General features: G+C 31.2%; 2 protein-coding genes across 2 annotated transcripts in view; both read left to right on the top strand.

Annotated features, from left to right (window-relative positions):
- Positions 1-11,061, top strand: part of kdn (citrate synthase) — a 59,625-nt gene extending 48,564 nt beyond the window's left edge. The window contains exons 3-9 of the mRNA XM_088237741.1: positions 593-822; positions 1,486-1,642; positions 3,062-3,261; positions 5,862-5,994; positions 6,329-6,474; positions 9,242-9,404; positions 10,139-11,061. Of these exons, the coding sequence (XP_088093867.1) occupies positions 593-822; positions 1,486-1,642; positions 3,062-3,261; positions 5,862-5,994; positions 6,329-6,474; positions 9,242-9,404; positions 10,139-10,300 (1,191 nt within the window). The 3' untranslated portion in view covers positions 10,301-11,061. The remainder of the gene's footprint in view (positions 1-592; positions 823-1,485; positions 1,643-3,061; positions 3,262-5,861; positions 5,995-6,328; positions 6,475-9,241; positions 9,405-10,138) is intronic.
- Positions 11,062-12,056: 995 nt separating this feature from the next.
- Positions 12,057-14,469, top strand: LOC148274022 (enkurin). Its single transcript, XM_088237743.1, has 3 exons — positions 12,057-13,160; positions 13,521-14,019; positions 14,186-14,469. The coding sequence occupies exons 1-3, from the start codon at positions 13,075-13,077 to the stop codon at positions 14,354-14,356; spliced, it is 756 nt and encodes a 251-aa protein (XP_088093869.1). The 5' UTR covers positions 12,057-13,074; the 3' UTR covers positions 14,357-14,469.
- Positions 14,470-16,101: the final 1,632 nt, after the last annotated feature.

Here is a 16,101-nt window from a genome sequence, read left to right as displayed (position 1 = left end):
CTTATATTACATTTCTGAAACAGAATAATACAAAAAGCTTTTTTTCTTGATTCTTTATGTATGTACAAAAGATCCACCTTAATTAAAATTATCAAAACAGTTCAGTATTAAATTAAGTTAACAGTTTTAAATTAAGGAAAAAGCTCAGAGAGTTAAAACTTTAAATACAAAAGTTTGTTCAATACATTTGCAATGGGCTCATTATTTAATCATTTATGAAAATAATGTATTATGTAAAATGTATGGCCACAGGCCATGTCTTTGTGGGATTTTTTTTTTGGTGTTAATGTAATAGTTTTTTTTTGTATTTGTAACTAATACCTATTGTAAAACACAAAAAAAAATTATAATCTAAAAAATGTTCGTTTTTTTCATTTATATAATAAAATAGGCTCTGCATGTATTTGATTTAATTTAATATTAAATTATTGTTTCATTTATTATTTATCTTCATTATTTGAAAGATTATAGGTAATATTAAAACAAGTTTCGCCATATAAATATTGTGAGTAAATGCCTCAAAATGGGGTTTGCTCAATAAAGTATTCATTTGGCAAAAGAAAACAAATAAATATTATTATCTAATTTTCAGATGTACGGCGGCATGCGCGGTATCAAGGGACTGATCTGCGACACTTCAGTTTTAGACCCTGATGAGGGTATTAGGTTCAGAGGTCTATCCATTCCCGAGTGCCAGAAGGTTCTACCGACAGCGCCAGGAGGTGCAGAGCCCCTTCCCGAAGGTCTGTTCTGGCTCCTCATCACTGGTGATGTCCCGACTGACGGACAGGTCAAGGCCATCTCCAAGGAATGGGCAAACAGGTAAAAAGAAATCGAGTTAATTCCAATCTTGTGCTGTGTATTTGTCCCTAAAATAATTTTAAAAAATTAGGAATATTAGTAAATGGAAATCTTTCCCAATTCAAACACAATAGTAGAATAATATACTATAAAACATAAGTATCAAATATAGTTTATTTTCTTGTAGAGAAGTTTCTACAAAAAAGAAGTCTATTATTAAATATCATATTAGTATATAAACTTATACCGACTTTTTAATGTCTACGGTTTCAAGATGTCCCTATCTCTTTGTCACAACACTCATTTCATTAACATCCAGCTACCAAAATATATCATCACTCTCACCATCACCACAGTATATATTTTATAACATGCACAGTTTGAGGGATGCGATAACCACCAGGTACGTCTCGAAACTGATAGACATTTTAAAGTCAGTAAGTGGTTATATACAAATATGTAAATATATTGTGATATAAAGAGAATTGCTGGTGACTGGATACAGAAAGCACAAGACAGGGACCCATGGAGGAGCATGGGGGGGAGGCTTATGTTCAGCAGTAGACAGGAATGGCTGTGTGAGGCGTAGTGTTGATGTTATTTATAAGAAAATAATATATTGTTAAGTCCTCTGTTAATCTAACTGATTCTTGATAGTGATATTAACAAAAATGCATTTTTCAGGGCCGAGCTTCCAGCTCATGTTGTCAGCATGTTGAACAATATGCCAGCGAAGGTTCACCCAATGTCACAGTTCTCCAGCGCCATTACGGCTCTGAACAGCGAGAGCAAGTTTGCCAAGGCTTATTCTGAGGGAGTCCACAAGACCACCTACTGGGAGGTTAGTTTTCATACCCATATTATTGTAATCTATCTTCAGGCTTTTATGAAACTCCTTAATTCTATATATATTGAAATAATTATGATAGTAAACCATTAAGTGGGAGTTCTTTTTTTTGACAATCTATCCTATTTTAAGTGGGAATTTTAAAAACTATTTACAATCGATGCAGAAATGTCTCAATTCATGCAATAATTTTTGACCAAATTAAGGGGTGCTGCGATTGTTTGAATTTGAATTTGTAGTACAAATGAACGGCTAAAGAATGGCTAAAATATTAAAAATGACGATGCATAAAATGGGGAAGATCAGGATCTGGCAATAATGAAATTCAATAAATACAAAATCGACATGTCCAGTGTTGACAAGATGCATAAATGTAAAGGAAGCAATAACTGTGTGCAAAGATTCTTATTTTAAAAGATGGGTGTCAGTGCAATATAGGCTACTGATGCCTGTGTAGATCTATTGTGATGTATGCAAAGATAGTGGTGTTGTTTTTTTGTCTATTAAAGTAGGGATCCGTTTTTCGCTAGCTTCCGTAAAGTCGCTACAACAGCCTTGCTATTGCGACGAGATCTTTGTTATTCAAATCTAGCCATCCAAACTCAAGTCATTAAAAACTAGGGTACTACAAGAGTTGTAAGGGAGTACTATAACATGTCTCAAATTTAGGCCCTCAAAGGACTAGGCTACTTTAGGGAGGAGCATTTGTCCTATCCCAGCAGTGATCCTTTGAATATGCTGCTTCTTCTGTGGCAATATCACTAGGCGCCACATTCACAAGTCTTCTTACCTAACTTTTTTATCTTTACAACATTGTAGGTTCTGGAGTAACTAATAATAAATTATAAGACAGAACATAGTACGAAAATTTCTAACATAACAGAGCATTAAAATAACCGTTTATCGGTTATGGTATATAAAGTGATCAACTATTCAAAACCGAACAATGACAAGTTGTAAGCCGTGTAAAAATCCACATTTCAATGTTCCTTTCAAAAAAAATATCTATCTATCTCTATTGAGAAATCGTATCTTGATATTATAAAAATAAATTAATACAGTACCTATAATGTGTTTGGAATATAATATCAAGGCTATACAGACAGAATGCATTAAGTCAACAGTCTTGATATATTTTATATATCAAATATTTTAAAATATAAGGTGCAAGATGTTGATTTTAAATTGTGTGCTATGCCTAGGATAAAGATTACTCTTTCAAAGTTTAGAAAAATAAATAAAAAGAATTGTCGGAGAAATAATGCGTCAAAAGAATAAAAAGCTTTAAATGTGATCATCTCAGAACTTGTTTTAATGACAATGCAGTCTGTCAGTAAAACCTCGATATATTGAAAATTCTTTATTTCCAATATATTATTATGAATAATATTATGTTTATGTTATTATTTTTAGTATGTATATGAAGATACGATGGACCTCATTGCCAAGCTGCCCGTAGTGGCCGCTACAATCTACCGCAACATGTACAGAGACGGTAAGGGAATCGGAGCCATCGACACCAACAAGGACTGGTCTGCTAACTTCACCCAGATGTTGGGCTATGACAACCCCGAGTTCACTGAGCTAATGCGGCTGTACTTAACAATCCACAGGTATTTATTATTCAAATCTTTTTGTAATATAACTCCTCAAGGGGAGCGCCCTACAGAAGTGATTTTAAGCATCATTGAATTTGATTTAAGCCAATCTTTACTCTTAATTAAGTTATTCTTTTTTGTTTTGTACCTATTGACATTTAAATTAACAGCTTCATAAACAATACTATCATATCTATTTTTCTCATATTATAAATAAAGTTTTTAGTTTTGTGGGACTCACTCGGAAACTAATGTTCACTGCGCCTAACCCACTATCTTCTTAAGGACAATGCAGAAGTCTTTACTGTACATAAACAACATCATCATTATCATCATTCCCTTTCCACATCTAATGGTGCATAGGGTACTGGATTGGTACATCAATCGCGGCGTATCTTAATAAATTTTGTTACATGAAGGTAAGGCGATCAGTCTTACGCCTCAGGTACCAGTCCAGAGACTATAAAATATTCTAGTGTGAAAACACCCTTTAAAATAAATATTTCATATCAACCATGCCGGGAATCGAACCCGAGACTTCTTGCATGGTAGGCAAACGCGCTGACCATTACACCATGAGGCCGACTATAATAAACAACAATATAATCAAAAACAGTCACAATACTAATTACTTAGCACGGGTGCCAAATGACTTAGAAGAAAAGTGAACAATTTGGACGGCTACTATAAAAGCCGTAAAACCATTCCTACAAGCCAGTAGTAATAGTCAGTAGTAGAGAGTGGTCAATAGTTCAAGCATGTAGTAGATTAGATGTAGCATGTAGTGCAATTCAGTTATCGTCGTTACTCTCGCGCTTCATAACCAATTCTGTATTTTATTCAACGTTAATAAATACACATCGATGCACAGAATATCATAATAGTACTAACGAGGTTGCCAATGCTTGTAATACCAAAAACTTACCATTCATATTTTCCAAAGTTCTGTGCTTTTATATATAAATGTTCAAATTAGCTACCGTTAACATCTTGTGTGTGAAAAGAAGACATCTCAACTGTAGTTGCTCATTTCCTCAAAATTCATGGATAATATTGAAATAAACATTATGTACATATCACCTGTGATTAATCCGTCTATAATATATATTATTTAAATGTATGTATTAAAGGAATTCACCTAAATAATAATACGATCTTTACATTTCAGATATCCTGCTTCCCAACAAAGTCAACTTATCTACATATAGTGATATTGTGATTTCAATCTAAGATTAATATTAATACAATGGACTTCAATCCAACATAATGGGGCACCAAATATACAAATTACATAGTACGACTCGGTCAATGCTAGGGAATTACTTAGGAAAAGCCTCCATTATCGTTATTTAATAACAACCCTTTTATTCAAGACTGTGAAGACAAGTAAAAAATCCTAAATTTTAATTATTGTGATAAATGTCTGTGATACATATTTTTAGATTAAAATATTTTTTACCTAATCGACTATGTTCAACTACTGTTGAACCCATAATATAGTAATGTTCTCTGAACTGGATATTAGATAAAGTATAATAAAGCTAGATACTGATTTTTATAGCTAGGTTATAAATGAACTCTGTAATGCAATATAATAGTGCAAAATAGGTGAGAAATATTTAACCTAGTCCAAAAAGGCAAACAGTATATACATAATCTACCATCAAGATATTATAGTAATTCAACAGAAGCCATATTAATGTAAATGTTGATATTTGACTGAATAAATAATATGTTTTATAATTGACCTTGTTTTAATTCTATTTCGCTTTCATCTTTCTTTTGTCCAAATTTGCGAATGTCAAAATATCACAATAATGCGTAATACTTTCATCTGTGTAATTTGTGTATTTGGTGCGATTAACTTGTTTGATTTGAATTATACAACTTTACTTAGGTCAGCAATACTCATTATATGTAAATATATTGCCATGTTTTCGTAAACCTAATTTCATGATCGATAACTGTCACCAATTCGACTTATTTTTAAATAAATGTTCTTCATATCTGTGTTATTTGTTAATCTTAATAACTCCCTAGGAGGGAAAATCCAATCTTTTATCTATAAACTAAAAATATGTTACTTAACCAACTGGTCCAAGAAGTATAAAAATTGGAAAATTATTTTCAGGAGTTGCCTAGTATGTGAAAATAATCAGAAAATAATGATTTCAGCTCTTTTGCTTCACTAAAATCAAGAGGTGAAAGAATTGAAGAAATATGGATGTTCAAACATAGGCAAAATGGTGAATGTTGCACTATGTCACGTGGCTACTGAAACCAGCCAATGACCCGACATAAGCCTTTTAAATGCTTACACTTGCATATTTCCTTCTCTAAAATGTTTCTCCATCTCTGTTATTATTTGTTGATCCATTGACGTTTGTGTGACAAAACAATTATGAAGTTAGGTTTTCAATATTCGGAAAACTATTTTTTTTAATCTTACCTTAATGAATATGGTTATGTTTTTAATAAGTAGTTTTGCGAGGTTTTAACAGCACAGTTTTATTGAAATTTTTTTACATAATATTTCTGTTAATGTATGTATGTGATATTAATAATTCTGGCGATTGCTATTAATTGTTCTTCTTTGATGCGAATGTTATTTCCAGTGACCACGAAGGCGGCAATGTGTCTGCCCATACTGTCCACTTAGTAGGATCTGCCTTGAGCGACCCTTACCTGTCGTTCGCCGCTGGAATGAACGGCCTTGCTGGTCCTCTCCATGGATTGGCTAATCAAGAGGTATTATTTGTTTTCATTCACCACTAACATTTCTCTTTAAAAAAACATTTCTTGATTGTTCGGTCCGTTTTATTTTTGGAATTTCTATATAAACATTACAAAAATCATCATCTACAATCTAAAAAAAATGTACAAATTTTGTTAACATTGACAGACCCTTTACAGTATGTCTCCTCATTTAACGATTTCCTGGAATTATACCTAAATTATAAAGTGATCACTTACCTATAATACTGCATCTTAACTTCCATTATATTGATCATGAATAACAGATAAAAGAAAATAGACATAGAAAAAATAAATAAAACTACCAACTTATATTTTCAATTTCCAGGTACTCGTTTGGCTGCAAAAGTTGCGTAAACAGATTGGGGAAGATGCCACTGAAGACCAACTGAAGGAATTCATTTGGAAGACTTTGAAATCAGGACAAGTAGTACCTGGATATGGACATGCTGTACTCAGGAAGACAGATCCCAGGTGAATATATTAAATTAATTATGGTTTAATCGATATATTGATATTGTTTCATCTTCATCGGAAAAATGACAGATTTACGCATTTGACTAACCAAGTCATTACAGTAGTTTAATAAATAATAAATATGTAGTTGTACCTTCTGTATTGGATAGGACAGACAATGTCAATTACTTAGAAGTTATTATTGATATGAATTTAAAGTGGAAACCGCAGATTGAAAATATTACTAATAAACTTAAAAGACTAACATATATATTTAAAATATAATTAATGTATAGAAACTTTTAAAGATTTATTTTGCATTGTGTCTATCAATTTGGTATAATCGGTTGGAGTGGTGCGAGTGAAAGTTTTGAATAGTGTATTTGTTGCACAAAATCGATATTTAAAATAATACTCAGAGTCCCGATACAGACATCTACTAAAGAAATATTCACAAATCACAACTTATGAAACCAAACAATTATATGCTAAAAACAATACTCACTTACAGATTGAAAACTACTCTTACTCAAATGAAAGACATAACCCCTACAATACATCACATACAAATAATATAATCACTAGATCCTCAACACAAAGGCAACTTAAACAAATACAAATTAAATACCACTTTCGGAAAAAGGGATTTTGAGTATTATTCAATTAAAATCTATGATTATTTAAAATATAGTTTAGTTTATATTTACACCTGAGGATGGGTAATACTAATTACCTGAAACTAGTCGTGTTGTAATGCATTAAACTCTTGTGTGGTAAATTTACAAAGTGTTTTATTTTAAATAAATTCAAAATGTTTTTCCACAAAGTAAATGCTGAAACAATAAATAATATAAAATCTATAACCTACTTCCACTATCTATTAAAACAATTAGTAACGAGAAAATGTTTAAAAAGGCTTTAAAAAAATGGATAGTGGAGCTAGGTTGAAGTAAAATGGATTGTCTCATTCGCCCAAACCAATATTGAATCAACTGCTCCACCAGTGTATAGCTTATGTTAGGTTTTTGTTATTTTCATTGTGCATTTTGCAATATAAATAATATAGATGTACATATATACCTAGTTTTTAAAACAGTCTGAATATTTTGTTAATTATCTCTGTTTATTAAGTTAGTCTTCTTTATTTATTCACAAATGTAAAAACGTTTCAAAGTGTCCTCGGCACGGGTAACCCCAGTGAGGTCACATTATTTTCATTATTGTTATACTCGTAGTTTGTAAGAGTAAAATATGAATAAATAACTTTTGCAAGTAAATAAGTTACTTAGTTTTAATTAACATAAATGCAAGAATGTTAAAAGTACAAGAACGATCAGTTCAGTCAGTTCAGTGCCGAAATTCGGCATTTTTTATTAGCATATTATTATATTCTGTTTGCAAAACAGTGAAGGTAGAAAAAATAAACAAATAAGCAAAATTAAAGTGTAAGCAAACATATTGGGCACTGTCTATTCTCACTAGGTATAGTAAATACCTGTTCTAAGGTAGGCAGCATTTTTTAAAAAATATATAAAATAAAGCATATTTTTTATTAGAGATGCATAACAAAATTAATAAAAAATTAAATAATATGTAAAAATACTATAATCTAAAAAAAAATATGGAACTAAAAAATTGTAGTTTGATAAGTTATCGACTTTTATGGGTGGTGAACTGTGGTTTTAATACCAACTGCGGTGGTGTAATGATCAGTAATAGAGGTGCAAAGCACAGCAGACTCAGTGGGGTTAATTTTTTTAGCAAAATGTGGTCGATACAAGTTTCTGCCTCATGTGTCACTCTTGTTGTTGGTACATTAATTAATGGTATAAATCCGTAGTGTATTTAATTACAACAGATTTTCTGCTTAAAATATTTATGTTAATATCTCCGGCTAAGACAATTTGTTTTAAATGTTTGAATATAGTATGTAGGCCATTCTCTGTCTTCTTATAAGTCGTTGCTCTTGGCAGAGCAATCATGGTCACATTGGCAGGAGTGAAGCATGTCGTTACCATCCGCTTCTATCTTCAGAGCTTGAGGCCTCCTGAAGAGAAACGCCAGACAATTCTGTCACTAAGTCTGTTCCTCTGGTAGAACTTACTACTAGATCGAGTTCGCTCTACTCTTCCTTGTACCACTAATCTTTCCATATTGTTTTTTTGTCTCGTAACGTGATCGAAGTACCTTTCTAATTTAATATATTCTCCGTCTTATATTTTTCTTTTTAAACCCAGCTGCTAAGTGATACCTGAATGTTTTCAATATACAGGTAGTTTTTATTTTATTAATGGCAATGGATTACAAAAATATGGTTAATGTTCAATGAAATCACATGATATGGGAATGTTGATTTTTTTTATTTTGTCAATATATATTTTATAATTTTCCCAAGTAAATCTTTTCAATCATTTTAAAGTCTACAAACTGCTAACAGTAATAGTTAAAACTTCGGACTATTTGTTCAATTCTTGTGGGAATTAAATACTGATGATATTAACATATAATATTATTGTTCTACTAATTGATATTTCTAAAATTCATTCTTCTATGTTTTAAAATCACAAGTCATATTTTGGTAACTAACTAAAATATTGGATAAAAATGACTTCGACCGCCTGTTAAATGTATATAAAAAACTAGGTCCTTATTATGTACCATTGCGTTTAATAAATAGAATAGAAGCTTCACTATTTTATAGGCAAAAAGCAGTATGTATGTACTTGCATAAATTTATTTTGTATGATTAAGATTGATCATGAAATATATTTCTCTTCAAATATAGATACACTTGTCAGCGTGAGTTTGCCTTGAAACACTTGCCTGATGATAAGCTGTTCCGCCTTGTATCTAATGTGTACAAGGTAGTTCCTCCAATCCTGACTGAATTGGGCAAAGTGAAGAACCCGTGGCCTAATGTAGATGCTCATTCCGGAGTCCTCCTCCAGGTAAGCTATATTGTTTATAAAAATGTTAATATAATTTAATAATATTTCAATTGCTAAATCACATACATGAGTTTTAGAAAAAGATTCTTGAAATAGACTATCTGACGAAAGTTTATTATTCTGGTGATGTCTGTTAAATGTCTATCTAATGGTACTTTTTTTTTATAATACATACTATTTATAAGGCTATGTATGACTAAAATACTTCCTTTATGCTTGGGTGCAAATGATCTATAGCAACCACCATACAATACAATTGTGAATTCCAGGTTTGATTCTGGTGAAATCACAATGATGTTTTTTTGAAAGTTCAAGAGTTTTGTAATAGACTTTGTTAAAATAATATCCATTTGTGAGAGAGATCATCTGTACAAATTGCTCAGATTAAATTGATAAATTTTGAATCTAGTAAAAAGGTCGCTTTACATACTCATTTTAATTCAAATGTTGACATTCCAAGAGATTTATTGAATGTGACATTTTTTCTGATGTATTCAATGGACTATTAGAAGAAAATAGAAAAAAAAGAAACTACATAGAAAAAGTATTTCAGTATGACTAAGCAGTGAACTTATATAGTTTTGAAATACACTATTAAAATTATAAATCCAAACATTGGGAAAAACTCAATCAACAAGAAGAAAAAAAATGTGTAACTAGACAACTTAGTTTCTGTAGACTGCTGTAGAGCTGCAAAACAATGTTTTTACTTGAGCAAATGAATTTGATTGCAGTATTACGGCCTGAAGGAGATGAACTACTACACAGTTCTGTTTGGAGTGTCCCGTGCCTTGGGAGTGTTGGCTCAGCTGGTTTGGTCTCGTGCCCTCGGCTTCCCCATTGAGAGACCCAAGTCCTTCTCCACCGACGCTCTCATGAAGACACTTAAAGCATAATTTTGTCACTAGGCGTCACTTTAAATGATATATTAACTTGTACAAGCGCATGGAACTTAAAGCCAACATAGTTGTTAACTTAAAACATTCACAGATATGAATGAAACATATTTGTTATAGATTACTAGATCTATGTTCTAGAATTATTGTACAGTGGTTTAATCATTTATTTTTAAAGTATTACATCAGGTTCATTTTTGATGGTGATATAAATTTCGCCTCTTTGTTATTAATTTATTGAACTGTTGAAAATATTTATTGTATCTGATACAATCCTTTGATCAAACGGAGGTGATAATGTTAACCATTTAAATGTATTATTATTTATTTGTTATTAAGTAGTCGGGCTCTGGAATTATGTCAGTAATTTCACTTCCAGTTCTCCAAAACTCTTCATACTACTTGTAGACTAAACAGAGTTAAATTAATATACAAGTTTCAATTAGGCACTTAGAATAATCATAGCCGAACCAAATATGTAATTTGTAATGGAAAAGCGCTAGCATTACCGAGAGACTTAATTGACAGTAGTAATATTAGGCATAAACATAATGTGATTCATAGTTGATGTGTTCAGTAATCAATCTAGGTTGAAAGAATGCACACGTGAGTCGTAAATTTTATCTCTTATGTAACATTTCATTCCGAAGCAAAAACTCACCTTTTGATCAATGTTTATGTAACTTTACCAATGGAAAATGAGTACCTTAATGATTACAAAATTGACAATATTTATGGAATAAATAAATAGAGAATCCTTACAGTTTGGTTTTATTTCCACCTATTGTCTAGTATATAACATATTATGTAATATTATAAACTTATCAGAAGTCACCATGTTGTAATTTCAATATTATCCCCATATTGAGATTTTTAATTCATTTGCGGGCAAACATCTTCTTTGAAAAAACTCATAATAAATACAACAATATTTGTGTGGCTTGGATCAAAAAGGGCCAATGTCAGATATCATTTCTATCTTGCCAACATTTTGTAGAGAGTCAATGTTGATGAAAAAAATATATATTTAACTATTTTATATTCACATATACATATATGAGGGCATCGGAAGCAAAGATAGCAACTTCCAAAATTATTTTTTTTTGGTTATGATGTCATTCTGTAGTTTATCAACTTTATTTTTATAAAAATCATGAGTTGAATCATGTTAATAAAAGAACTAATGAAAATTAGACCTCGGATTAAACAACGCCGTGGGGGACATTTGAACAAAATTATCTTTAAAACATCAAATATTATTTGACATGATATAAAAATATCCGTTTCAAGTAAAATAAAATTTGTATTATATTTTCAAAGTTCATTAATTCAATTACTCTTATTAAATGACCCTTTACTTATCTAGTCTGTTGTGTCAATCAATGTTTCCGCGTGCACAATAAAATTTTAGAGAAATTAACAGATTACTTTTTTTTTATCCTTACATTTGTGTTATGATTTTTTTTTTCCCATCAAGCAACATTACCCGGCGACTTCACGAATACGCGCGGCGAAAGTAAGCCGGAGTGGGAGAATTATTGGACACAGTCCGATATATTTAAATATGATTCTACGCTCCTTCTGGACTATTCTTAATTCTATGTGTGAGTGTTTTGTTTGTGGTAAATTAAAAAAAAATTGAACCTTAGAGTATATACATCTACATCTGATCATAACTGTGTGGTTTTTGAAGCGTTATTCTGAGTGACAGATTAAGTATTCCTTTTTTATTTTATTTTCAAAAAAAATATTTGTGTTCTTATGATTTACCCAAACTATTCATTTATTATAAAATGAGAACTGAGTTGTGGTAGAGCGTGGTGCGATGCCCGGATCTCTGATCCCGGGGTCCGTGACACTAGACACGGAACCACACTCCTGGTTCATTATTATATTTAGATTGCTCCTAACAGCAAAAAATAAATTGTGAGGTTCAAAAGGGGGAAATTTTACAGTGCCTGAGATTTTAATAATTCAACTGAGGCCCGAAGGGCCCTATTTCCTAGCACGTAACAGTCGGCGATAGCCGACTGTTGCCTGCTTGTAATAAATTAATTACTTTACATTCGTTTCAAACAGTTCATTATGTATAACACCAAAAAATGGATGAAAATTTTATCATCTGTAATACATAGATTTACGACATTGCCCCTCTTAGATTCAAGCCACAGATTTGTGGTCAGGTGAGCGATTATTATTATTATTTTTTTTTAAATTCATTTCAATTTCTTGTTTAAGGTTATTTTTTTAAAAATGATTTGACTGATTTTAAATTGATGTTGCCCAAAAAAAGAATGTGCCCTTTTCAGTTATGCTATTTTAGGCGTTATTATTATTATTATGGATAACTTATATAGCGTCATTTTCGTAAAATAATACCTCAAGGGCGCTTTACATAGTGATTCTATTGTTAAATAAATTTAATTGAAGCTTTTAAATTTGTAATTGAATTAAAACAATTTATTTTGTCGTCACATGCTACGGATTTATTCAAATGATTTAGAGAACAAGTGGGTTTAAGGGGCAGTAGTAATGCATTTAATTTCTTTCTCAAAGGTAATGTTAAATCAATACAATAGATTCTTAATTCTATGTTATGTACATTTTATAAATATGTATGCAATTACTTCTCAAATCAATAATTTATTAAAGGGGCACATAAAAACATTGTAACAAGTTGCTTGGATACCAAACAACTGTCAGTCCAGAATCCACCAGAACAAATTAAAGTCTGAATCAGCAACGGGGTAAATGTATTAATTCAAAGCATAATAATGTCAATTATTAATGTGACAGAACATAATGAAAGAATTTATGATATCCTGTATCAACCACCACCTCCTAGACCAAAATCACCCATGTGAGTTTACCCTGAAAATTTCTTCAATATTTTTGATTTTTACATAAGGTACAAAGATTTCTATAGTGTAATTATAGAAGTATTTGTCTATTTTTCTCGAAGATGTCGCGAAAGCGATGAAACCGGTCACTGGATATTCCAAATTTGTGGATTAAAGTATCACTCGTGTTTTTTTTATATAATAAATTACAATGAACTTCCATCAAGAATTTTCACTTATAAACTTAAATGTTTTAAGTATTTGTCTATTTCATATGTATCTTTTATGCTGTAATGACATTGAAGCAATGACAGGCAAAAGTCGTGCTTGTTCAATTGTCCTATTGTTCCCTGGCTCTGTAGCGTTTTCTTATATTCAAGGTATGTTTCGGAGAGGGAAAAACTGTTAAAGGCTCAGAAAATTCCCCAAACCCACGCTACTATGGGTTATGCTGAAGTTCCTTTAGATCCAGTAAATTGTTTTTTGAAAAAGGGAAAAGGAATACATCCTGAAGTAAAAAATCAAAAGAGATGTTGCATGAAGTCAGAGTCCAGACCGCCAGTTCCAAAACATAATGTTGAGAAGAAAAAAGAAAAAGAGAGTGTAAATTTTCGAGTAAAGAATATAAAAAAGGTAATCCATTCCAAACCTACCAAGCCGCATCCTAAACTGGTGGACTCTCCTAGAGGACATACACATGATGCTTATGAAACAAAGTTCAAATCTGTTTACCATAAGAAATTTGGTACTTTACCAAAATACTTAGTTAAGCAGAATAATGAAATTCTCAAAACCGAAATGCAGTATAAATATGAATTGGAAAATAAAGAGCCGCTATGCAAGCCTATTAGTCCTGAGGAACGGCAGGAACTTTTGGATGTTAGTATGAAATTGGATTTATTAACTATGCTTTTCAAAATTAAAACATACATATTTAAAGTCTATACATATATCAAAATAAAATATTACGTTGTGTTATACATTCATAATATGCACAAATTGATTTTAAATACTTATTTATTTATTTTATTTTTAAACTTTTTAGGGATTAAAGGAGAATTGGGCTAAATTATCAAAGGCTTTCTTGCTTCTACCGATGCTAACTGATACAACACCAAAGATCCTAAAGAAAAAGAAAATGGAGCAACAACTTAGAGATTTAGAAAGAGACATTCGGTCGGTGGAATCAAATCCTTACATTTATATTTACGATTAATAATATAGATGATTTTGAAGTTTATATGTAAATTGTGTAATTGTGAAATTCATAAAAGGTTCGTTTCTATATTTCCTTGTATATATATATACACTTGTCAAACTATTGTTATTAACATATTATAATTTCTATTATATGTTTTTAATTTTATTTTAATTACATTTGATTTTATTTCTATTATACAATATTCGTGGCCGAACATATGAAATTATTTGTCAAAGATTGTATATCAATTATTTTTACACCAGAACATAAGGATTTTTTTTTCATAAAATAAATCTAATAATCTATGAAATTGAAATTGAAATTCTATGAAACCATGTTTTTTGTGTTTTATAAGTTATTGCTAGTTTTTTTTACCCAGCTTTGCTCAGAATCGATTTAAATTCAACTGTCATTAGTTGTAAAAAAATATATTTCCTATTAATTTTTGTTTTTTTGCTATGTAATTAATTCACTATATATTTTTGCTATAAATTACTATATTTTTAGTGGGAAATTTGGAATTTTTCCGTCTACTACTTTTCATTAATTGGTTAAACCAAAAAAGGCTGAAAAAATTAAGTTTTCAAACAGCACGGTTGTTTTTAAACAGCACCTCTAAATTTCATATCGCTACGATTTATAATTAATAATTTTTGTATTTTACCAAAGAAAGGCCGAGAAAAATTTAGCCTGAAAGCAGCTCAGTTAATGAAATGACATTTTTGATTTTTTTTTCTAAATTTCATATGTTATTTCAAAATTCGATTTTACGAATAGGACTGATGAAAACTTGAATTAGAAATGCCATTTCAAATGTTGACTCTTAATAAATAACCGTTAAAAAGTTTGATTTTAAATCGAAGAAGTCTGAGTTAAAAAAATTGGCTTAAAAATACCATGGTTAACCGGTTCACCTAGAAACTGCATCTAGAATGACGTAACCAAATTTCACTTTTATGGAACTTACAGTAGTGACATGAAATTTTCAGAGGAGTTGTTGAGACAGACAAACACACAATACGAATTTTCAGTTTTATAATATAGATATATTGACGATAGAAAGGAAAAAGTTCTAAAGCGACAAGTAGCAAACTTTACAGAAGAGCCAATGAAAGTTTTTTTTTTCGTCATAACCACTAAGATTTAAGTGCATCAAGTGGATCTCCGATTTCTGGTAAACAGAATCAAATGCATTTTGATAATGATGTGGGTCACTGGCTTAGACATTGATTTAGTATGATCTAAGGTAAGGATGCTATGCAATAAAAAATAAAATTCAAATACAGCTGGTTGGCGGATTATACTCCACGACTGGCTTGGTATTCAAGACATGAACAAATTTGCGAAGTCTCACATCATTTTATTGGCACAAATCAGAAAATTATTGAGTTGAAAATACACCGGTTGATATTCAGCTGATTTCTGTCCACTTGTTGAAACCAACAAGAAAATTGTTGCATCAATATGTGGGGGCAGAAGATAAGAGAGACGAACGTCGCGCGGGGAGCGACGAGCAAGCGGCAGTCTGGTAGTTCACGCAAGGAGGCTAGCACGGGTGTACATGAGTACGCACTCGTACGCCACCTCGCCGAAGCGAGTCGGTCCCAGCCATGCCACGAGGCATTACTAATAACTTCTAGTAAATTTAGTAATCTATTGTAACTTAGATTAAATAAAGTAACGTCATAATCAAAAAGTGTTTTCGATATAACCCCTGGTCTTCCCTTAGCGTAAGAGCCCAAAAATATTTTAAACTGTGG

Source organism: Micrasema longulum, unplaced genomic scaffold (assembly GCF_059751315.1).
Source record: "Micrasema longulum isolate JH-2025_06_02 unplaced genomic scaffold, ASM5975131v1 h1tg001778l, whole genome shotgun sequence".
NCBI lineage: Eukaryota > Metazoa > Arthropoda > Insecta > Trichoptera > Brachycentridae > Micrasema > Micrasema longulum.
Note: the sequence above shows the minus strand (reverse complement) of the source record. Positions and strands in the feature narration are given on the sequence as shown.

Bases quoted from the DNA above. Each gene is read 5' to 3' on its own strand.
- LOC148274022 (XM_088237743.1), top strand. From the start codon at position 13,075: ATGTCAATTATTAATGTGACAGAACATAATGAAAGAATTTATGATATC. The intron at 13,161-13,520 runs GTGAGTTTACCC...CTTATATTCAAG, and splicing joins CCTAGACCAAAATCACCCAT to GTATGTTTCGGAGAGGGAAA. The intron at 14,020-14,185 runs GTTAGTATGAAA...TAAACTTTTTAG, and splicing joins AACGGCAGGAACTTTTGGAT to GGATTAAAGGAGAATTGGGC.